Below are 20,498 nucleotides of genomic sequence, written 5' to 3'. Positions count from 1 at the left end.
GTTGTGGTTCAGGCTAGGGTTATGGTTGTGGTTCAGGTTAGGGTTAGGGTTGTGGTTGTGGTTCAGGCTAGGGTTAGGGTTGTGGCTGCAGAAATAGGGTTGGATGTGGTTTGGGTTGAACTGGGTAGTAGACATGAAGCTAAGGTTTAGGGTTAGGGTTAGGGGTATGGTTAGGGGTATGGTTAGGGTTGAGGCTAGGGTTAGGTTTGTGGTTGAGGGTAAGGGTTAGGCTTGAGGCTAGGGTTAGGTTTGTGGTTGAGGGTAAGGGTTAGGGTTGAGGCTAGGGTTAGGGTTGTGGTTGTGGTTCAGGCTAGGTTTAGTGATGTGGTGGAGGCTAGGGTTAGGTTTGTGGTTCAGGGTAAGGGTTAGGCTTGAGGCTAGGGTTAGGGTTGTGGTTGTGGTTCAGGCTAGGGTTAGGGTTGAGGCTAGGGTTAGGGTTGAGGCTAGGGTTAGGGTTGAGGCTAGGGTTAGGCTTGAGGCTAGGGTTAGGGTTGAGGCTAGGGTTAGGGTTGTGGTTGTGGTTCAGGCTAGGGTTGGGGTTGTGGTTCAGGCTAGGGTTGGGGTTGTGGTTCAGGCTAGGGTTGGGGTTATAGTTGAGGGTTAGGGTTAGGGTTGTGGTTCAGGCTAGGGTTAGGGTTATGGTTGAGGGTTAGGGTTAGGGTTGGGGTTATGGTTGTGGTTCAGGCTAGGGTTAGGGTTATGGTTGAGGGTTAGGGTTAGGGTTAGGGTTGTGGTTCAGGCTAGGGTTAGGGTTATGGTTGAGGGTTAGGGTTAGGGTTATGGTTGTGGTTCAGGCTAGGGTTAGGGTTGTGGTGGAGGCTAGGGTTAGGGTTGTGGTTCAGGCTAGGGTTAGGGTTGTGGTGGAGGCTAGGGTTAGGGTTATGGTTCAGGCTAGGGTTAGGGTTGTGGTGGAGGCTAGGGTTAGGGTTGTGGTTGTGGTTCAGGTTAGGGTTAGGGTTGTGGTTGAGGTTAGGGTTAGGGTTGTGGTTCAGGCTAGGGTTATGGTTGTGGTTCAGGCTAGGGTTAGGGTTGTGGTTGTGGTTCAGGTTAGGGTTAGGGTTGTGGTTGTGGTTCAGGCTAGGGTTATGGTTGCGGTTCAGGCTAGGTTTAGTGATGTGGTGGAGGCTAGGGTTAGGGTTGTGGTTCAGGCTAGGGTTATGGTTGTGGTTCAGGTTAGGGTTAGGGTTGTGGTTGTGGTTCAGGCTAGGGTTAGGGTTGTGGTTGAGGTTAGGGTTAGGGTTGTGGTTCAGGCTAGGGTTATGGTTGTGGTTCAGGCTAGGGTTAGGTTTGTGGTGGAGGCTAGGGTTAGGGTTATGGTTCAGGCTAGGGTTAGGGTTATGGTTCAGGCTAGGGTTAGGGTTGTGGTGGAGGCTAGGGTTAGGGTTGTGGTTGTGGTTCAGGTTAGGGTTAGGGTTGTGGTTCAGGCTAGGGTTAGGCTTGTGGTTCAGGCTAGGGTTAGGGTTAGGGTTGAGGCTAAGGTTAGGGTTGTGGTTCAGGCTAGGGTTAGGGTTGTGGTTGTGGTTCAGGCTAGGGTTAGGGTTGTGGTTGAGGCTAGGGTTAGGGTTGTGGTGGAGGCTAGGGTTAGGGTTGTGGTTCAGGCTAGGATTATGGTTGTGGTTGTGGTTCAGGCTAGGGTTAGGGTTAGGGTTATGGTTGCGGTTCAGGCTAGGGTTAGGGTTGTGGTTCAGGCTAGGGTTAGGGTTGTGGTTCAGGCTAGGGTTAGGGTTATGGTTGTGGTTCAGGCTAGGGTTATGGTTGTGGTTCAGGCTAGGGTTAGGGTTGTGGTTGTGGTTCAGGCTGGAGTTAGGGTTGTGGTTCAGGCTAGGGTTAGGGTTGTGGTTCAGGCTAGGGTTAGGGTTGTGGTTCAGGCTAGGGTTATGGTTTTGGTTCAGGCTAGGGTTAGGGTTATGGTTGCGGCTAGGGTTAGGGTTGTGGTTCAGGCTAGGGTTAGGGTTGTGGTTGTGGTTCAGGCTAGGGTTAGGGTTGTGGTTCAGGCTAGGGTTAGGGTTGTGGTTGTGGTTCAGGCTAGGGTTAGGGTTGTGGTTGTGGTTCAGGCTAGGGTTAGGGTTAGGGTTGTGGTTCAGGCTAGGGTTGGGGTTGTGGTTCAGGCTAGGGTTAGGGTTATGGTTGTGGTTCAGGCTAGGGTTAGGGTTGTGGTTCAGGCTAGGGTTAGGGTTAGGGTTAGGGTTAGGGTTAGGTTTTTTTTAAATTTATTTCACCTTTATTTAACCAGTTAGGCAAGTTGAGAACAAGTTCTCATTTACAATTGCGACCTGGCCAAGATAAAGCAAAGCAGTTCGACACATACAACGACACAGAGTTACACATGGAGTAAAACAAACATACAGTCAATAATACAGTATAAACAAGTCTATATACGATGTGAGCAAATGAGGTGAGATAAGGGAGGTAAAGGCAAAAAGGGCCTTGGTGGCAAAGTAAATACAATATAGCAAGTAAAACACTGGAATGGGAGATTTGCAATGGGAGAAAGTGCAAAGTAGAAATAAAAATAATGGGGTGCAAAGGAGCAAAATAAATAAATAAATTAAATACAGTAGGGAAAGAGGTAGTTGTTTGGGCTAAATTATAGGTGGGCTATGTACAGGTGCAGTAATCTGTGAGCTGCTCTGACAGTTGGTGCTTAAAGCTAGTGAGGGAGATAAGTGTTTCCAGTTTCAGAGATTTTTGTAGTTCGTTCCAGTCATTGGCAGCAGAGAACTGGAAGGAGAGGCGGCCAAAGAAAGAATTGGTTTTGGGGGTGACTAGAGAGATAATCCTGCTGGAGCGTGTGCTACAGGTGGGAGATGCAATGGTGACCAGCGAGCTGAGATAAGTGGGGACTTTACCTAGCAGGGTCTTGTAGATGACATGGAGCCAGTGGGTTTGGCGACGAGTATGAAGCGAGGGCCAGCCAACGAGAGCGTACAGGTCGCAATGGTGGGTAGTATATGGGGCTTTGGTGACAAAACGGATTGCACTGTGATAGACTGCACCCAATTTGTTGAGTAGGGTATTGGAGGCTATTTTGTAAATTACATCGCCAAAGTCGAGGATTGGTAGGATGGTCAGTTTTACAAGGGTATGTTTGGCAGCATGAGTGAAGGATGCTTTGTTGCGAAATAGGAAGCCAATTCTAGATTTAACTTTGGATTGGAGATGTTTGATATGGGTCTGGAAGGAGAGTTTACAGTCTAACCAGACACCTAAGTATTTGTAGTTGTCCACATATTCTAAGTCAGAGCCGTCCAGAGTAGTAATGTTGGACAGGCGGGTAGGTACAGGTAGCGATCGGTTGAAGAGCATGCATTTAGTTTTACTTGTATTTAAGAGCAATTGGAGGCCACGGAAGGAGAGTTGTATGGCATTGAAGCTTGCCTGGAGGGTTGTTAACACAGTGTCCAAAGAAGGGCCAGAAGTATACAGAATGGTGTCGTCTGCGTAGAGGTGGATCAGAGACTCACCAGCAGCAAGAGCGACCTCATTGATGTATACAGAGAAGAGAGTCGGTCCAAGAATTGAACCCTGTGGCACCCCCATAGAGACTGCCAGAGGTCCGGACAGCAGACCCTCCGATTTGACACACTGAACTCTATCAGAGAAGTAGTTGGTGAACCAGGCGAGGCAATCATTTGAGAAACCAAGGCTGTCTAGTCTGCCGATGAGGATGTGGTGATTGACAGAGTCGAAAGCCTTGGCCAGATCAATGAATACGGCTGCACAGTAATGTTTCTTATCGATGGCGGTTAAGATATCATTTAGGACCTTGAGCGTGGCTGAGGTGCACCCATGACCAGCTCTGAAACCAGATTGCATAGCAGAGAAGGTATGGTGAGATTCGAAATGGTCGGTAATCTGTTTGTTGACTTGGCTTTCGAAGACCTTAGAAAGGCATGGTAGGATAGATATAGGTCTGTAACAGTTTGGGTCAAGAGTGTCACCCACTTTGAAGAGGGGGATGACCGCAGCTGCTTTCCAATCTTTGGGAATCTCAGACGACACGAAAGAGAGGTTGAACAGGCTAGTAATAGGGGTGGCAACAATTTCGGCAGATAATTTTAGAAAGAAAGGGTCCAGATTGTCTAGCCCGGCTGATTTGTAGGGGTCCAGATTTTGCAGCTCATTCAGAACATCAGTTACATTAGAACCTGTAATGGTTAGACTTTTCCATGCAAAAGGGACATCAGTCATTTTCATTTCTTCAATAAAAGTTGTGTATAACAGTTTATAAGGCACATAGTCATAATCATAAGGAAGACTTTTGAAAGTTTAGTAAGAGCATTTCATTTCTTTTGCTTTTCTCCGCAGGGTCTAGAAGAATTTGATCAAGTACTCAGGATATGCCTGGTTGTCATGGAAAATGACAAACATAGATGGTCCTGATGGGTTGTCTGTCACGCTGTTGTAGAGTTCAACAGTCGTGGTGCTTTTAGCTGGAGGAACTGTCATCCCATGTCGTCCTGCTGTGAAATCGCCAGTCAGAACTCGACATAGGTACATATACTTCTGCCCCTGGCGATCCGGTCTTGAGTATGTGCTTCTGGCAGAGTAGCTGGCACCAACAGCAAAGTAGGTGCCGTTTCCAAATGCTGTACCTAGAAAAATGATACATTGCTTAGGTTTTAGACTATTGCAGAGACAGGACTGAGTAAATGAGAAGCACAAGCTAAGTTTTAAATGAAGAGCAATAGAATTGTACATATAACTTTTACCAATAAGCCATAGGAGTTGGCAAGACAGGATGAACAGATCTGGGACCTTGTCCATGGAACATACATATCTGTCTCACCATTTTTCCCAGCAAAGCTCCGATTGAAGCCATGGTTGTTGATGTGATTGATGGTTGTGTGGCATGTTCCATGGAAGAGCCTCTTCTCATTCTTCTGGTGACCGTTCCTGAGCTCCATGTCGTGTTTCTTGATCTGGAGACTCCTCCACAGGGTTGGGTTCTGGATCCTCTCAATCTGAAATAAATTGAGGGAAAATCACTTTATACGAGCCAATAATAGACTCTAAAATGTATCCTGAATACCTTCTATACATCTTAGATTATTATTGTGGGCTGAAAAAGATCCACTCACCCTCACTCCCTCTGCTAGTACACTCACCCTCACCTCACCTAGCTGACCCGTAGATGAGCTGAGGGGCCTCTTCATTACTTCTAAGTGCTTAACTAAATACTAACTGTCACGACTTCCTCCGAAGTTGTCCCCTCTCCTTGTTCGGCGGTCGACGTCGCCGGCTTCCTAGTCACCACCGATCCATGTTTCATTCGTTTTATTTTGTCTGTATTACACACACCTGGTTTTCAATCCCCATATCACGTTCCTTATTTAACCCTCTGGCATACATGTCTGTTCTGTCCGTGATTGTTGGTGACTTTAGTGGTTGTTGTATGTGCTAGTGTGTATGTATGTTCCTAGTTGTAATTTTTGCTTGACTTTTCGAGTAAACTCTGTTGTGTTGATCTAAACCTGTGTCCTGCGCCTGACTCCGCTACATCTCTGCACCTAATCGCTGACACTAACACACAAAGTCTCTAATAAACAAACCATTTAATATGGCTGATCTCAAATTAAATCAAATTCCAATCAAAATATAAAGTCATGTTTTACATCTTCGTACATCAGCTGATATCTCAAAGTGCTGTACAGAAACCCAGCCTAAAATCCCAAACAGCAAGCAATGCAGGTGTAGAAGCACAGTAGCTAGGAAAAACTCCCTAGAAAGGCCAGAACCTAGTCAGGAAGGCTAGAGACCAACAGATGAGTCACCCTGAACAAATCAACCCATTACTCACACAGCAATGCAGATAACATCCACAACATCCGAAGACATAAAAGTAACTACAATGGAAAACAGGTAGCCTACCTGTATAACTTTGTTGTGGCAGGTGTCTCGGAACAGCTTTAAAACTTCATTGTGCTCTGGGCTTCCTGGCTGGATGAGGCAGGACAGGCAGGACGTGTTGGCTGGCATGGCATCCCAATGCCGGGGGAGACTCTCAATAGGTTGAGCTAGAGCAAACACAGTTATTACTAAGTTTGGTGAACAGTTAGCATTTTCCATAAGAAAACCATGTCACACTTAGCCATCATGCTAACACTAACTGGGCTCGCATAGTTGTATACAGGATACGATAGTGCCACGAGAAAGAAGAACAGTCTTAGCCAAACATCTGCCCGTGTCATAGTTGTTTCCACGGCTCTAAAAATGTTACCTTCCTCTCAATAAATGGTATCCATGAACAGAATACAAAGGTTAAGAAAATGCAAATAGACTTCCGGCTAATAGTGTTGAACTTGAACTCAGCTTATCCCCTGTTAACTAAGGTTAAAATAACAAATTAACTCTGTATGGATTAAACCAACCTGTACCTGCTAACTTGTCGATTTGTCTGCTTTTGGGGCTGTTTCCACTTGTGTTGTTAGCAGTCCTGTCAGGCAGGGTGAACGTGTACATTTTCCTCCGGGCAGAGACCTCCACGCGGGGCTGCTTCCTCTCCAGCGCCTGCTGCAGATGGAAGTTATGGATGGGGTGGAATCTCTGGGACTGTCCCCCTGGCCGCTGCTGCCAATCCACCGTGTTGCTAGGCGCTGTAATGTTCCTGTTGAAGGACTTTTTGTCCCTGGCCTTCATCAGCATCTCCTGGATTCTCATGTCATGGATGCGGTGGCGGTGGGATTCGGACTGGTAGACAGCGTCGTGTGGGATGCTGCTGCTCTCTGGTTCCTTTAGGTTCAGGTCCTTGATCCAACGATCCACTTTGGAAGAAACGTGGAAGACAGCCGGATCCACTTCCAGGCCCTCGATGACAATGTCCTCATTCTTTTGTGGCTTTTTAGCTTTACCCCAGTTGAACAATGCTGTGAGAATAAAAGGGAAAGTGGGGATACCTAGTCAGTTGTACAACTGAATGCCTTCAACTGAAATGTGTCTTTCACATTTAACCCAAACCCTCTGAATCAGAGAGGTGCAGGGAGCTGCCTTACTCAACATCCACATCACCCAGGGAACAGTGGGTTAACTGCCTTGCTCAGAACAACAGATTTTGACCTTGTCAGGTCAGGGATTTGATCCAGCAACCTTTAGGTTACTCGCCCAATACTCTAACCACTAGGCTAACATATGGGTACACAACACACTGTTTTAATGAAGTAACAGGGTATTCTATGGAATGTCATGTAGAACGTCATGTAGAACTTCATGTAGAACGTCATGTGGAACGTCAAGTGGAACGTCAAGTGGAACGTCAAGTGGAACGTCATGTGGAACGTCATGTGGAACGTCAAGTGGAACGTCATGTCAAGTAGAATGTCTTACCGTGAGGTTTTACGTATGTAGGCTTATTGCAGGTGATCAGATATTCAGGTAGAGCCTGGTGACCATTGAAGACGACCCAGGTGTCTCCGCCTCCTTTCACACTGTCATAAAAGGTGAGTGGGTCTCTGGCAAAGGGAGGTGGCACGATGAGACCTGGACAGCCAACAATTGACTTGCCAGTCAGCACCTGTGCCTCAATGAAGTACAGGTACTCCTGGTCAGCTGAGCCCTTCCACAGCCTCTCTGCTCCATGCACACTGCTGCTGAAGTAGATCCCCTCTCCCAGATTTTGCTCTGTGGACGTAAACACATGAATGGTGGACTCCATGGCAACATAAAACCATTTTGTGACGGTTGTTGTGTTATTCTAGCTAGACACCAGGAATAGGTTATGTGCTTCGACTGAGAAAGGACTAGGGAAAGTGGCCGCCCTGCATATTCTGATTGCGGTAGACCCACGGATAGAGTACATGTCGGCTAGTGTAACTATTTATTACACCTCCTGTTAACATTCTGTCATTTAAAAAACATGTTTTCCAATCTCAAGGCGGTAAATAATGATCAAATACTAAAGTGCCTCTAAAGGTAACATGGTGGAGGTTTTCAACTTAAATCAGACGTAAATTGTCCCTTTGTGTCATGTGGAATGGAAGCTTGTTGTGTGCAACAGGGAGGGTCAATTGAGTGTAAGCTTCACAAAAAACAACGCCTAGCCTTATCTATCTATGGGGAAAAGGTGTGATTGTGTTATGCTCGACTTGCACATTTTTCCACCACAAATCACCAAAAGTAATAGAACCAGCTCACCTGCTTTCACACTATGATTGACAGTTTTTTTTAAACCTTTGTTTAACTAGGCATCTTAAGAACAAATTCTTTATACAATGACGGCCTACACCGGCCATACTCAGACGACGCTGGGCCAATTGCGCGCTGCCCTATGGGACTCCCAATCACATCCAGTAATGATACAGCCTGGAATCAAACCATGGTGTCTGTAGTGATATCGCCTCTAGCACTGAGATGCGGTGCTTTAGACCACTGCACCACTCGAGAGCCTGAACCAGGGTCTGTAGTGATATAGCCTCTAGCACTGAGATGAGGTGCTTTAGACCGCTGCACCAGTCGAGAACCTGAACCAGGGTCTGTAGTGATATCGCCTCTAGCACTGAGATGCGGTGCTTTAGACAGCTGAACCAGGGTCTGTAGTGATATAGCCTCTAGCACTGAGATGAGGTGCCTTAGACCGCTGAACCAGGGTCTGTAGTGATATAGCCTCTAGCACTGAGATGAGGTGCCTTAGACCGCTGAACCAGGGTCTGTAGTGATATAGCCTCTAGCACTGAGATGAGGTGCCTTAGACCGCTGAACCAGGGTCTGTAGTGATGTAGCCTCTAGCACTGAGATGCGGTGCTTTAGACAGCTGCACCACTCGGGAGCCTGATGTTCAATGTTTATTTTGAAAAAAAGGAAGGAATAGGAATAGTTTCACCATATTAAAACGAGAGTTCTGTTCACGTAACAGGGGTTGACCTTAAGATGAGGGACACTTGTAAATGAATCACTAATCACGTTAAATTAAATTAAAATCTTCAGAAAATGACTGTCAAAGCAAGAACATACAGTAACTAGGCTTTTACAAAGAGGGTGGGACCATGAACAAATGTTGGGGTTAAAATGTGTTAAAATCTTCCTAAACGTGGTGTAAACTCCATCTGAATCTCTCTAACCGTCTGGTGGTGTAAACTCCATCTGAATCTCTCTAACCGTCTGGTGGTGTAAACTCTGAATCTCTCTAACCGTCAGGTGGTATAAACTCCATCTGAATCTCTCTAACCGTCTGGTGGTGTAAACTCTGAATCTCTCTAACCGTCAGGTGGTGTAAACTCGGAATCTCTCTAACCGTCAGGTGGTGTAAACTCCATCTGAATATCTCTTACCGTCAGGTGGTGTAAACTCCATCTGAATCTCTCTTACCGTCAGGTGGTGTAAACTCCATCTGAATCTCTCTTACCGTCAGGTGGTGTAAACTCCATCTGAAAGCCCACTCTGCTGAGCAGGTCACAGAATTGCACAGGCAAGCGCTGGTACATTCGCTGAGAAGGGGTAGACACCTGCAACTGCCTCTTCCTAAGGTCAAAGACCTGCTTCAGAGCTTTGTTCTCCACCTTCTCAACCTGTAACGCATCAGCCATGGACATATTTGATGAATTATCAGGCAGAGAATACCACAGATTGCAACTTCAATGTTATCCATCGTTTCCTGTGACACTCACCCTGACAATTTGAAGTCCGGCAAAATGTTGCTGTCTCTCTTTATAGTCAGAACTGTTGTCATCTACTGGCTTCCTTGGGGAACTGATGGGAGATTTCAGGCCCATTAAACTCAACTCTTCCTTTGCAAAATCCTCTTGGACTTTGCAGCACAGGGCTTCCACCTCTAACACAGCAGCTTTGAACCCTCTAGAAGCCCCCTGGATGGTCAATCCAAAGCGGCCATCTTTAAAGTTCTCCTCGATGGAAACTTCCCTCTTGGTCTGAAGGGAAAGAAGCTCTTCAAACTCCCGCTGGCCAAAGTGCTGGATGAAATTGTTGTGAATGGTGATTACATTCTTCGAGGCAGGGTACAAAGCATCCAAATACCAGCGTCTGGCCTCCCTCAATGTCTCATGATAGGCCCCACAGAGCTCAATAAACGGTGGAACACTTTTCCTTGCATCTCTGGAGTCGGAATGGACAGTTTCGTGCTTAAATACTTAAAGATGAGACAAAGAAGAAGAATACTGTGAGACATACTGTAGGAAATACTGTAGGAAATACTGTGGAAAATACTGTAAGAAAGACTGAGATATAATGTAGGAAATACTAGGAAAGACTGAGATATAATGTAGGAAATACTGTAGGAAAGACTGAGATATAATGTAGGAAATACTGTAGGAAATACTGTAGGAAATACTGTAGGAAATACTGTAGGAAATACTGTGATATATCCTGTAGGAAATACTGTGAGATATACTGTAGGAAATACTGTAAGAAATACTGTGAGATATACTGATGGAAATACCGTAAGAAAGACTGTGAGATATCATGTAGGAAATACTGTGAGATATACTGTAAGAAATACTGTGAGATATACTGTAAGAAATACTGTGAGATATACTGTAGGAAATACTGTAAGAAATACTGTAAGAAATACTGTGAGATAAACTGATGGAAATACTGTAAGAAATACTGAGATATACCATAGGAAATACTGTAGGAAATACTGTGAGATATACTGATGGAAATACTGTAAGAAATACTGAGATATACCATAGGAAATACTGTAGGAAATACTGTGAGATATACTGTGGGAAATACTGTGAGATACACTGTAGGAAATACTGTGAGATATACTGTAGGAAATACTGTGAGATACACTGTAGGAAATACTGTGAGATATACTGTAGGAAATACTGTGAGATATGCTGTAGGAAATACTGTGAGATATACTGTAGGAAATACTGTGAGATATATGGCAAGTGTTCTGATAAAACACCAACGATAATAAGAGTTCCTCTTCATCTACTTCTTTTGACCAGGATCTCACCTTGAGAGGAGGCAGAACTACACACTGTTGGAAGAACTAAGAACTAGATCCAAAATGGCCCCCGGAAGAAATGGCAGCAGTTTTACGGGCGCCCAACCAATTGTGCTATTACATGTTTTTTTTCGCGTTGTTTGTAACTTATTTCGTACATAATGTTTCTGCAACCGTATCTTACGGCAAAAAAATAGCTTCTGGATATCAGGACAGCGATCACTCACCTCTGATTAGACAAAGAGCTTCTGGATATCAGGACAGAGATCACTCACCTCGGATTAGACAAAGAGCTTCTAGATATCAGAACAGCGATCACTCACCTCGGATTAGACAAAGAGCTTCTGGATATCAGGACAGCGATCACTCACCTCGGATTAGACAAAGAGCTTCTAGATATCAGGACAGCAATCACTCACCTCGGATTAGACAAAGAGCTTCTGGATATCAGGACAGCGATCACTCACCTCGGATTAGACAAAGAGTTTCTGGATATCAGGACAGAGATCGCTCACCTCGGATTAGACAAAGAGCTTCTGGATATCAGGACAGCGATCACTACCTCGGATTAGACAAAGAGCTTCTGGATATCAGGACAGCGATCCCTCACCTCGGATTAGACAAAGAGCTTCTGGATATCAGGACAGCGATCACTCACCTCGGATTAGACTAAGAGTTTCTGGATATCAGGACAGCGATCACTCACCTCGGATTAGACTAAGAGCTTCTGGATATCAGATCACTCAGCTCGGATTAGACTAAGAGCTTCTGGATATCAGGACAGCGATCACTCACCTCGGATTAGACTAAGAGCTTCTGGATATCAGATCACTCACCTCGGATTAGACTAAGAGCTTCTGGATATCAGGACAGCGATCACTCACCTCGGATTAGACAAAGAGCTTCTGGATATCAGGACAGAGATCACTCACCTCGGATTAGACAAAGAGCTTCTGGATATCAGGACAGCGATCCCTCACCTCGGATTAGACTAAGAGCTTCTGGATATCAGGACAGAGATCACTCACCTCGGATTAGACAAAGAGCTTCTGGATATCAGGACAGCGATCATTCACCTCGGATTAGACTAAGAGCTTCTGGATATCAGATCACTCACCTCGGATTAGACTAAGAGCTTCTGGATATCAGGACAGCGATCACTCACCTCGGATTAGACAAAGAGCTTCTAGATATCAGGACAGCAATCACTCACCTCGGACTAGACTAAGAGCTTCTGGATATCAGATCACTCACCTCGGATTAGACTAAGAGCTTCTGGATATCAGGACAGCAATCACTCACCTCGGATTAGACTAAGAGCTTCTGGATATCAGGACAGCGATCACTCACCTCGGATTAGACAAAGAGCTTCTGGATATCAGGACAGAGATCACTCACCTCGGATTAGACAAAGAGCTTCTGGATATCAGGACAGCGATCCCTCACCTCGGATTAGACTAAGAGCTTCTGGATATCAGGACAGAGATCACTCACCTCGGATTAGACAAAGAGCTTCTGGATATCAGGACAGCGATCATTCACCTCGGATTAGACTAAGAGCTTCTGGATATCAGATCACTCACCTCGGATTAGACTAAGAGCTTCTGGATATCAGGACAGCGATCACTCACCTCGGATTAGACAAAGAGCTTCTAGATATCAGGACAGCAATCACTCACCTCGGTCTAGACTAAGAGCTTCTGGATATCAGGACAGCGATCACTCACCTCGGATTAGACTAAGAGCTTCTGGATATCAGATCACTCACCTCGGATTACACTAAGAGCTTCTGGATATCAGGACAGCGATCACTCACCTTGGATTAGACTAAGAGCTTCTGGATATCAGGACAGCGATCACTCACCTCGGATTAGACAAAGAGCTTCTGGATATCAGGACAGAGATCACTCACCTCGGATTAGACAAAGAGCTTCTGGATATCAGGACAGCGATCACTACCTCGGATTAGACAAAGAGCTTTTGGATATCAGGACAGCGATCACTACCTCGGATTAGACAAAGAGCTTCTGGATATCAGGACAGAGATCACTCACCTCGGATTAGACAAAGAGTTTCTGGATATCAGGACAGCGATCACTCACCTCGGATTAGACAAAGAGCTTCTGGATATCAGGACAGCGATCCCTCACCTCGGATTAGACTAAGAGCTTCTGGATATCAGGACAGAGATCACTCACCTCGGATTAGACAAAGAGCTTCTGGATATCAGGACAGCGATCATTCACCTCGGATTAGACTAAGAGCTTCTGGATATCAGGACAGCGATCACTCACCTCGGATTAGACAAAGAGCTTCTGGATATCAGGACAGAGATCACTCACCTCGGATTAGACAAAGAGCTTCTGGATATCAGGACAGCGATCACTACCTCGGATTAGACAAAGAGCTTCTGGATATCAGGACAGAGATCACTCACCTCGGATTAGACAAAGAGCTTCTGGATATCAGGACAGCGATCATTCACCTCGGATTAGACTAAGAGCTTCTGGATATCAGATCACTCACCTCGGATTAGACTAAGAGCTTCTGGATATCAGGACAGCGATCACTCACCTCGGATTAGACAAAGAGCTTCTAGATATCAGGACAGCAATCACTCACCTCGGACTAGACTAAGAGCTTCTGGATATCAGGACAGAGATCACTCACCTCGGATTAGACAAAGAGCTTCTGGATATCAGGACAGCGATCATTCACCTCGGATTAGACTAAGAGCTTCTGGATATCAGATCACTCACCTCGGATTAGACTAAGAGCTTCTGGATATCAGGACAGCGATCACTCACCTCGGATTAGACAAAGAGCTTCTAGATATCAGGACAGCAATCACTCACCTCGGACTAGACTAAGAGCTTCTGGATATCAGGACAGCGATCACTCACCTCGGATTAGACTAAGAGCTTCTGGATATCAGATCACTCACCTCGGATTACACTAAGAGCTTCTGGATATCAGGACAGCGATCACTCACCTCGGATTAGACAAAGAGCTTCTGGATATCAGGACAGCGATCACTCACCTCGGATTAGACAAAGAGCTTCTGGATATCAGGACAGCGATCACTCACCTCGGATTAGACAAAGAGCTTCTGGATATCAGGACAGCGATCACTCACCTCGGATTAGACAAAGAGCTTCTGGATATCAGGACAGCGATCACTCACCTCGGATTAGACAAAGAGCTTCTGGATATCAGGACAGCGATCACTCACCTCGGATTAGACAAAGAGCTTCTGGATATCAGGACAGCGATCACTCACCTCGGATTAGACAAAGAGCTTCTGGATATCAGGACAGCGATCACTCACCTCGGATTAGACAAAGAGCTTCTGGATATCAGGACAGCGATCACTCACCTCGGATTAGACAAAGAGCTTCTGGATATCAGGACAGCGATCACTCACCTCGGATTAGACAAAGAGCTTCTGGATATCAGGACAGCGATCACTCACCTCGGATTAGACAAAGAGCTTCTGGATATCAGGACAGCGATCACTCACCTCGGAATAGACAAAGATTTTCTCAACAAGCAGGACGTTCTCCGAACACTCTACAAGGCCAACATCCCAGTTATTTGCAAGAAGAAGAGACGCAGGTACAGAGGCCACAGGGCGGGAGGCCTCGTACGGACCCGCAGAAGGCGAGTGGGAAAGCTGCCGTTACTGTCAATATTACTTGCCAACGTGCAATCATTGGACAATAACTAGACGAGGTACGATCACGAATATCCTACCAACCGGACATCAAAAACTGTAATATCTTGTGTTTCACGGAATCGTGGCTGAATGATGACATGGATATTCAGCTAGCGGGATATACACTGCAGCGGCAAGATAGAACAGCACACTGAGGACGAGGGGGGCGGTCTGTGAATATTTGTAAACAACAGCTGGTGCACGAAATCTAAGGAAGTCCCTAGATTTTGCTATGTAAGGAAATAAGCAAGCAGGAAACCCAGAGGCAGCGCTCCTAGTGGCCGGAGACTTTAATGCCGGGAAACTTAAATCAGTTTTACCTCATTTATATCAACATGTTAAATGTGCAACCAGAGAAAATAAAATCTAGATCACCTTTACTCCACACACAGAGATGCGTACAAAGCTCTCCCTCGCCCTCCATTTGGTAAATCCGACCACAACTCTATCCTGATTCCTGCTCAAAAGCAAAAATTAAAGCAGGAAGCACCAATGACTCTGTCTATAAAACGTGGTCAGATGAAGCAGATGCTAAACTACAGGTCTGTTTTGCTATCACAGACTGGGACATGTTTCGGGATTCTTCCGATGACATTGAGGAATACACCACATCAGTTGCTGGCTTTATCAATAAGTGCATCGAGGACGTCGTCCCCACAGTGACTGTACGTACATACCCCAACCAGAAGCCATGATTTACAGGCAACATTCGCACTGAGCTAAAGGGTAGAGCTATCGCTTTCAAGGTGCGGGACTCTAAGCCCGAAGCTTTTACGAAATCCTGCTATGTCCTGCGACGAATCATCAAACAGGAAAAGCGTCAATACAGGGCTAAGATTGAACCATACTACACCGGCTCCGAAGCTTGTCTTATGTGGCAGGGCCTGCAAACTATTACAGGCTACAAAGGGAAGCACAGCCGCAAGCTGCCCAGTGATTCGAGCCTACCAGACGAGCTAAATCACTTCTATGCTCACTTCGATGCAAGCAACACTGAGGCATGCATGAGAGCATCAGCTGTTCAGGACAACTGTGTGATCACGCTCTTTGTAGCTGACGTGAGTAAGACCTTTAAACAGGTCAACATTCACAAGGCTGCGGGGCCAGACGGATTACCAGGACGTGCTGACTAACTGGCAGGTTTCTTCACTGACATTTTCAACATGTCCCTGACTGAGTCTGTAATACCAACATATTTCAAGCAGACCACCATTGTCCCTGTGCCCAAGAACACAAAGGCAACCTGCCTAAATGACTACATACCCGTAGCACTCACGTGCTACGGCTCACATCAACACCATTATCCCAGAAACCCTAGACCCACTCCAATTTGCATACCGCCCAAACAGATCCACAGATGATGCAATCTCTATTGCACTCCACACTATCCTTTCCCACCTGGACAAAAGGAACACCTATTTGAGAATGCTATTCATTGACTACAGTTCAGCGTTCAACACCCTAGTGCCCACAAAGCTCATCACTCAGCTAAGGATCCTGGGACTAAACACCTCCCTCTGTAACTGAATCCTGGACTTCCTGATGAGCCGCCCCCAGGTGGTAAGGGTAGGTAGCAACACATCTGCCACACTGATCCTCAACACTGGAGCTCCCCAGGGGTGCGTGCTCAGTCCCCTCCTATACTCCCTGTTCACCCATGGCCAGGCACAACTCCAACACCATCATGAAGTTTGCAGACGACACAACAGCGGTAGGCCTGGTCACGACAACAACGAGACAGCCAATAGGGAGGAGGTCAGAGACCTGGCCGGGTGGTGCCAGAATAACAACCTATCCCTCATCAGGAAACTAAAAAGATTTGGCTTGAGTCCTCAGATCCTCAAAAGGATCTACAGCTGCAACATCGAGAGCATCCTAATTGGTTGTATGATACGGTAATTGCTCGGCCTCCGACCGCAAGGCACTACAGAGGGTAGTGCGTATGGCCCAGTACATCACTGGGGCCAAGCTACCTGCCATCCAGGACCTCTACACCAGGCGGTCCAAAAGATTGTATAAGACCCCAGCTACCTCAGTCATAGACTGTTCTCTCTACTACCGCATGGCAAGCGGTACCGGAGTGCCAAGTCTAGGACAAAAAGGCTTCTCGACAGTTTTTAACCCCAAGCCATAAGACTCCTGAACAGGTAACCAAATGGTTACCCGGACTATTTGCATTGTGTGCCCCCCCCAACCCCTCTTTTACACTGCTGCTACTCTCTATTTATCATATATGCATAGTCACTTTAACCATATCTACATGTACATACTACCTCAATCAGCCTGATTAACCGGTGCCTGTATGTAGCAACGCTACTGTTATTTTTCACTGTCTTTTTACTGTTGAGGTCCTTTGACAGCTGGGTAGAAAACCTTTCCTCACCTGGCTTCTTGAACTTCATTGCACCGGCATCAACACCATGGAGCACAGCAGTACATCCAAACTTGCTATGTAGGACATATGTCAGAGCTGGTCCGCATCGATCCAGGATGCTCAACATCTCCTCCTCCAGAGGGATACTCTCTGACCTGGCCATTGCTCTCACAGAACAGGGAATATTGATCTGAGGAATGAGGAGAACAATTAAGATCAATAAAAGATGGAAGCCGAGCCACTGTCCGCCCCCACCTACGTTGTTATTGTTTTTGATTTTGTTGATCAAGTGGAGGTGAGGAGCGTCATGGTAACGTGGTGAAACAAAAACACTGCACACTCTGCTGTTCTATAATGTCCCGTGATGCAATGACGTCTGAGGGAAAAATCAGTGTCGGTTGTTTGAAGTAAGTTCGGTAGTGTATGTTGTAATACCACAAATGAACATGGCAGTTTCACCATTAAGTTTTCCACCTTTAAGGCATACATTATACAAATCAAATTTTATCAACATAATATAGTTTGCTCGTAACTACTGACATGTACAGTGCCTTCAGAAAGTATTCACACCCCTTGACGTTTTCCACATTTTGTTGTGTTACAGTTTAAAAATTTGGTTGCAGTTCGTATGGCTCCACTAGATGTCAACAGTCTTTAGAAATTGGTTGATGTTTTTCCTTTGAGAAATGAAGAAGTAGCCCTGTTATTTTCATGTGTCACTCTAATGTTTTGGTGCGCGCTTCACTTCACCGCTATTGAAAACACTTTCTTTATTTTTTTATTTAACTAGGCAAGTCAGTTAAGAACAAATTCTTATTTTCAATAATGGCCTACTGGGGAACAGTGGGTTAACTACCTGTTCAGGGGCAAAACGACAGATTTGTACCTTGTCAGCTCGGGGATTTGAACTTGCAACCTTTCAGTTAATAGTCCAACACTCAAACCACTAGGCTACCCTGCCACCCAGTTTATCCCGTCTTAAATTTGATCGATTATTTATGGTTTAAAATATCTAAAGTTGGATTAGGAAAGTTGATTGAAATGTTTGGATCAAGATTACAGGTAACTTATTAAATATTTTGTAGTCATGTTGGGCGAGCTGGAACCGGTGTTTTTCTGAATCAAACGCGGCCAAATGAATGGACATTTTGGCGATATATAACGACGGAATTAATTGAACAAAAGGACCATTTGTGATGTTTATGGGACATATTAGAGTGCCAACAGAAGAAAATCTTCAAAGGTAAAGCATGAATTATATCGTTATTTCTGAGTTTTGTGTCGCGCCCGGGGGGTTTAAATATGATTGTCATGTGTTTGTTTGATGGGGTGCTGTCCTCAGATAATAGCATGGTTTGCTTTCGCCATAAAGCCTTTTTGAAATCTGACACGGTGGCTAGATTCACAAGATGTTAAGCTTTAATTTGATGTATTGCACTTATGAATGTATGAAAGTAAATGATTTCATATAATTGTTTTTTGAATTTCACGCTCTGCCAATTCACTGGATGTTGTCGAAACTAATAATAAATAATAATAAAAAACTAAATAATTGAACTGACTTGCCTAGTTCAATTAAAGGCAAACTTTGAAGAATGTAAAATATATTTCGATTTATTTAACACTTTTTTGGTTACTACATGATTCCATATGGGTTATTTCATAGTTTTGATGTCTTCATTATTGTTCAACAATGTAGAAAATAGTAAAAATAAAGAAAAACCCTTGAATGAGTAGGTGTTCTAAAACTTTTGACCGGTAGTGTATGTATAATTGATTTTGAATCATGTCCTTGTTCGATTACAACTGTTGGTGTTTCTGAACATAAACAATAAACTCAAATTAGATCAAATAAAGTATCAATTGTGAGCTAGATTCGGGCATATTCCTTCCTAGAGAGCAAACTACAAAAATATACAACACAGACTAGATCTAACTTGTTTAGTAAGGACAGACTAGATCTAACTTGTTTAGTAAAGACAGACTAGATCTAACTTGTTAAGTAAGGACAGACAAGATCTAACTTGTTTAGTAAAGACAGACTAGATCTAACTTGTTTAGTAAGGACAGACTAGATCTAACTTGTTTAGTAAAGACAGACTAGATCTAACTTGTTTAGTAAGGACAGACTAGATCTAACTTGTTTAGTAAAGACAGACTAGATCTAACTTGTTTAGTAAAGACAGACTAGATCTAACTTGTTAAGTAAAGACAGACTAGATCTAACTTGTTTAGTAAAGACAGACTAGATCTAACTTGTTTAGTAAAGACAGACTAGATCTAACTTGTTAAGTAAGGACAGACTAGATCTAACTTGTTTAGTAAAGACAGACTAGATCTAACTTGTTTAGTAAGGACAGACTAGATCTAACTTGTTTAGTAAAGACAGACTAGATCTAACTTGTTTAGTAAAGACAGACTAGATCTAACTTGTTAAGTAAAGACAGACTAGATCTAACTTGTTTAGTAAAGACAGACTAGATCTAACTTGTTTAGTAAAGACAGACTAGATCTAACTTGTTTAGTAAGGACAGACTAGATCTAACTTGTTTAGTAAAGACAGACTAGATCTAACTTGTTTAGTAAAGACAGACTAGATCTAACTTGTTTAGAAAGGACAGACAAGATCACAAAAAAGCACATAAAGAAATCACAGTACCTGGTGTTTTACAATAAATGTAATCTCTTTTTTCTGGTGCTTGGTTTCCGTGTAGATCCGTATGAGGCCTAGTGAGAAGATGATTGGATGAACTGCAAGCTCGTGTGTGTGTGTGTGTGTGTGTGTGTGTGTGTGTGTGTGTGTGTGTGTGTGTGTGTGTGTGTGTGTGTGTGTTATTTACTCTGGGGGCAGGACTTCCCATGAAGAGCCCAGAGTGTTCAGGAAGTTGAACTGAAAGTAATCCTTGTCTTGGGCTGGGCTTGGCTGTGTTCCATACCTACTTTCTGCCTCCTCGATTCAAATAGCGTCTCTGCGTCAGTGTTATGATCTAGGATCAGTTTTAATCCTTAGAATCGTAATGAATAAGATTACATGGACAGGGGGGACCTGATCCTAGATCAGCTCTCCTACTCTACGGCTCTGAATACTGGTCCTTTTACATTACATGGAGGAGGAGGTGTGATGGTGTGGGGGTGCATGGCTGGTGACACTCTCAGTGATTTATTTAGATTCCATATGTGTTATTTCATAGTTTTGATGTCCTTTCATAGTGGTTTCTTTGCATCAATTTGACCATGAAGGCTTGATTCACGAGGTCCCCTCTGAACAGCTGAGATGTGTCTGTTACTTGAGCTCTGTGAAGCATTTATTTGGGCTGCAATTTCTGAGGCTGGTAACTGTAATGAACTTATCCTCTCCAGCAGAGGTAACTCTGGGTCTTCCTTTCCTGTGACGGTCCTCATGAGAGCCAGTTCCATCATATCAGTTCCATCATAAGGCTATCTTCCGTATACCACCCCTACCTTGTCACAACACAACTGATTGGTTCAAATGCATTAAGAAGGAA

At 44.6% G+C, this 20,498-nt stretch overlaps 1 protein-coding gene across 1 annotated transcript; it reads right to left on the bottom strand.

The window, feature by feature from the left end:
• Positions 1–6,526: 6,526 nt before the first annotated feature.
• LOC139423636 (protein mono-ADP-ribosyltransferase PARP9-like) lies at positions 6,527–19,712 on the bottom strand. The gene is made up of 7 exons (XM_071175222.1): positions 19,652–19,712; positions 17,002–17,182; positions 9,600–10,078; positions 9,338–9,500; positions 7,324–7,617; positions 6,634–6,866; positions 6,527–6,589 (listed from the first exon to the last, which is right to left on the bottom strand). Exons 2-7 carry the CDS (start codon positions 17,153–17,155, stop codon positions 6,527–6,529), a joined length of 1,386 nt encoding a protein of 461 aa, XP_071031323.1. The 5' UTR covers positions 17,156–17,182; positions 19,652–19,712.
• Between the last annotated feature and the right edge of the window lie 786 nt (positions 19,713–20,498).

This window comes from Oncorhynchus clarkii, chromosome 13 (genome assembly GCF_045791955.1).
Source record: "Oncorhynchus clarkii lewisi isolate Uvic-CL-2024 chromosome 13, UVic_Ocla_1.0, whole genome shotgun sequence".
Taxonomy (NCBI): domain Eukaryota; kingdom Metazoa; phylum Chordata; class Actinopteri; order Salmoniformes; family Salmonidae; genus Oncorhynchus; species Oncorhynchus clarkii.
Note: the sequence above shows the minus strand (reverse complement) of the source record. Positions and strands in the feature narration are given on the sequence as shown.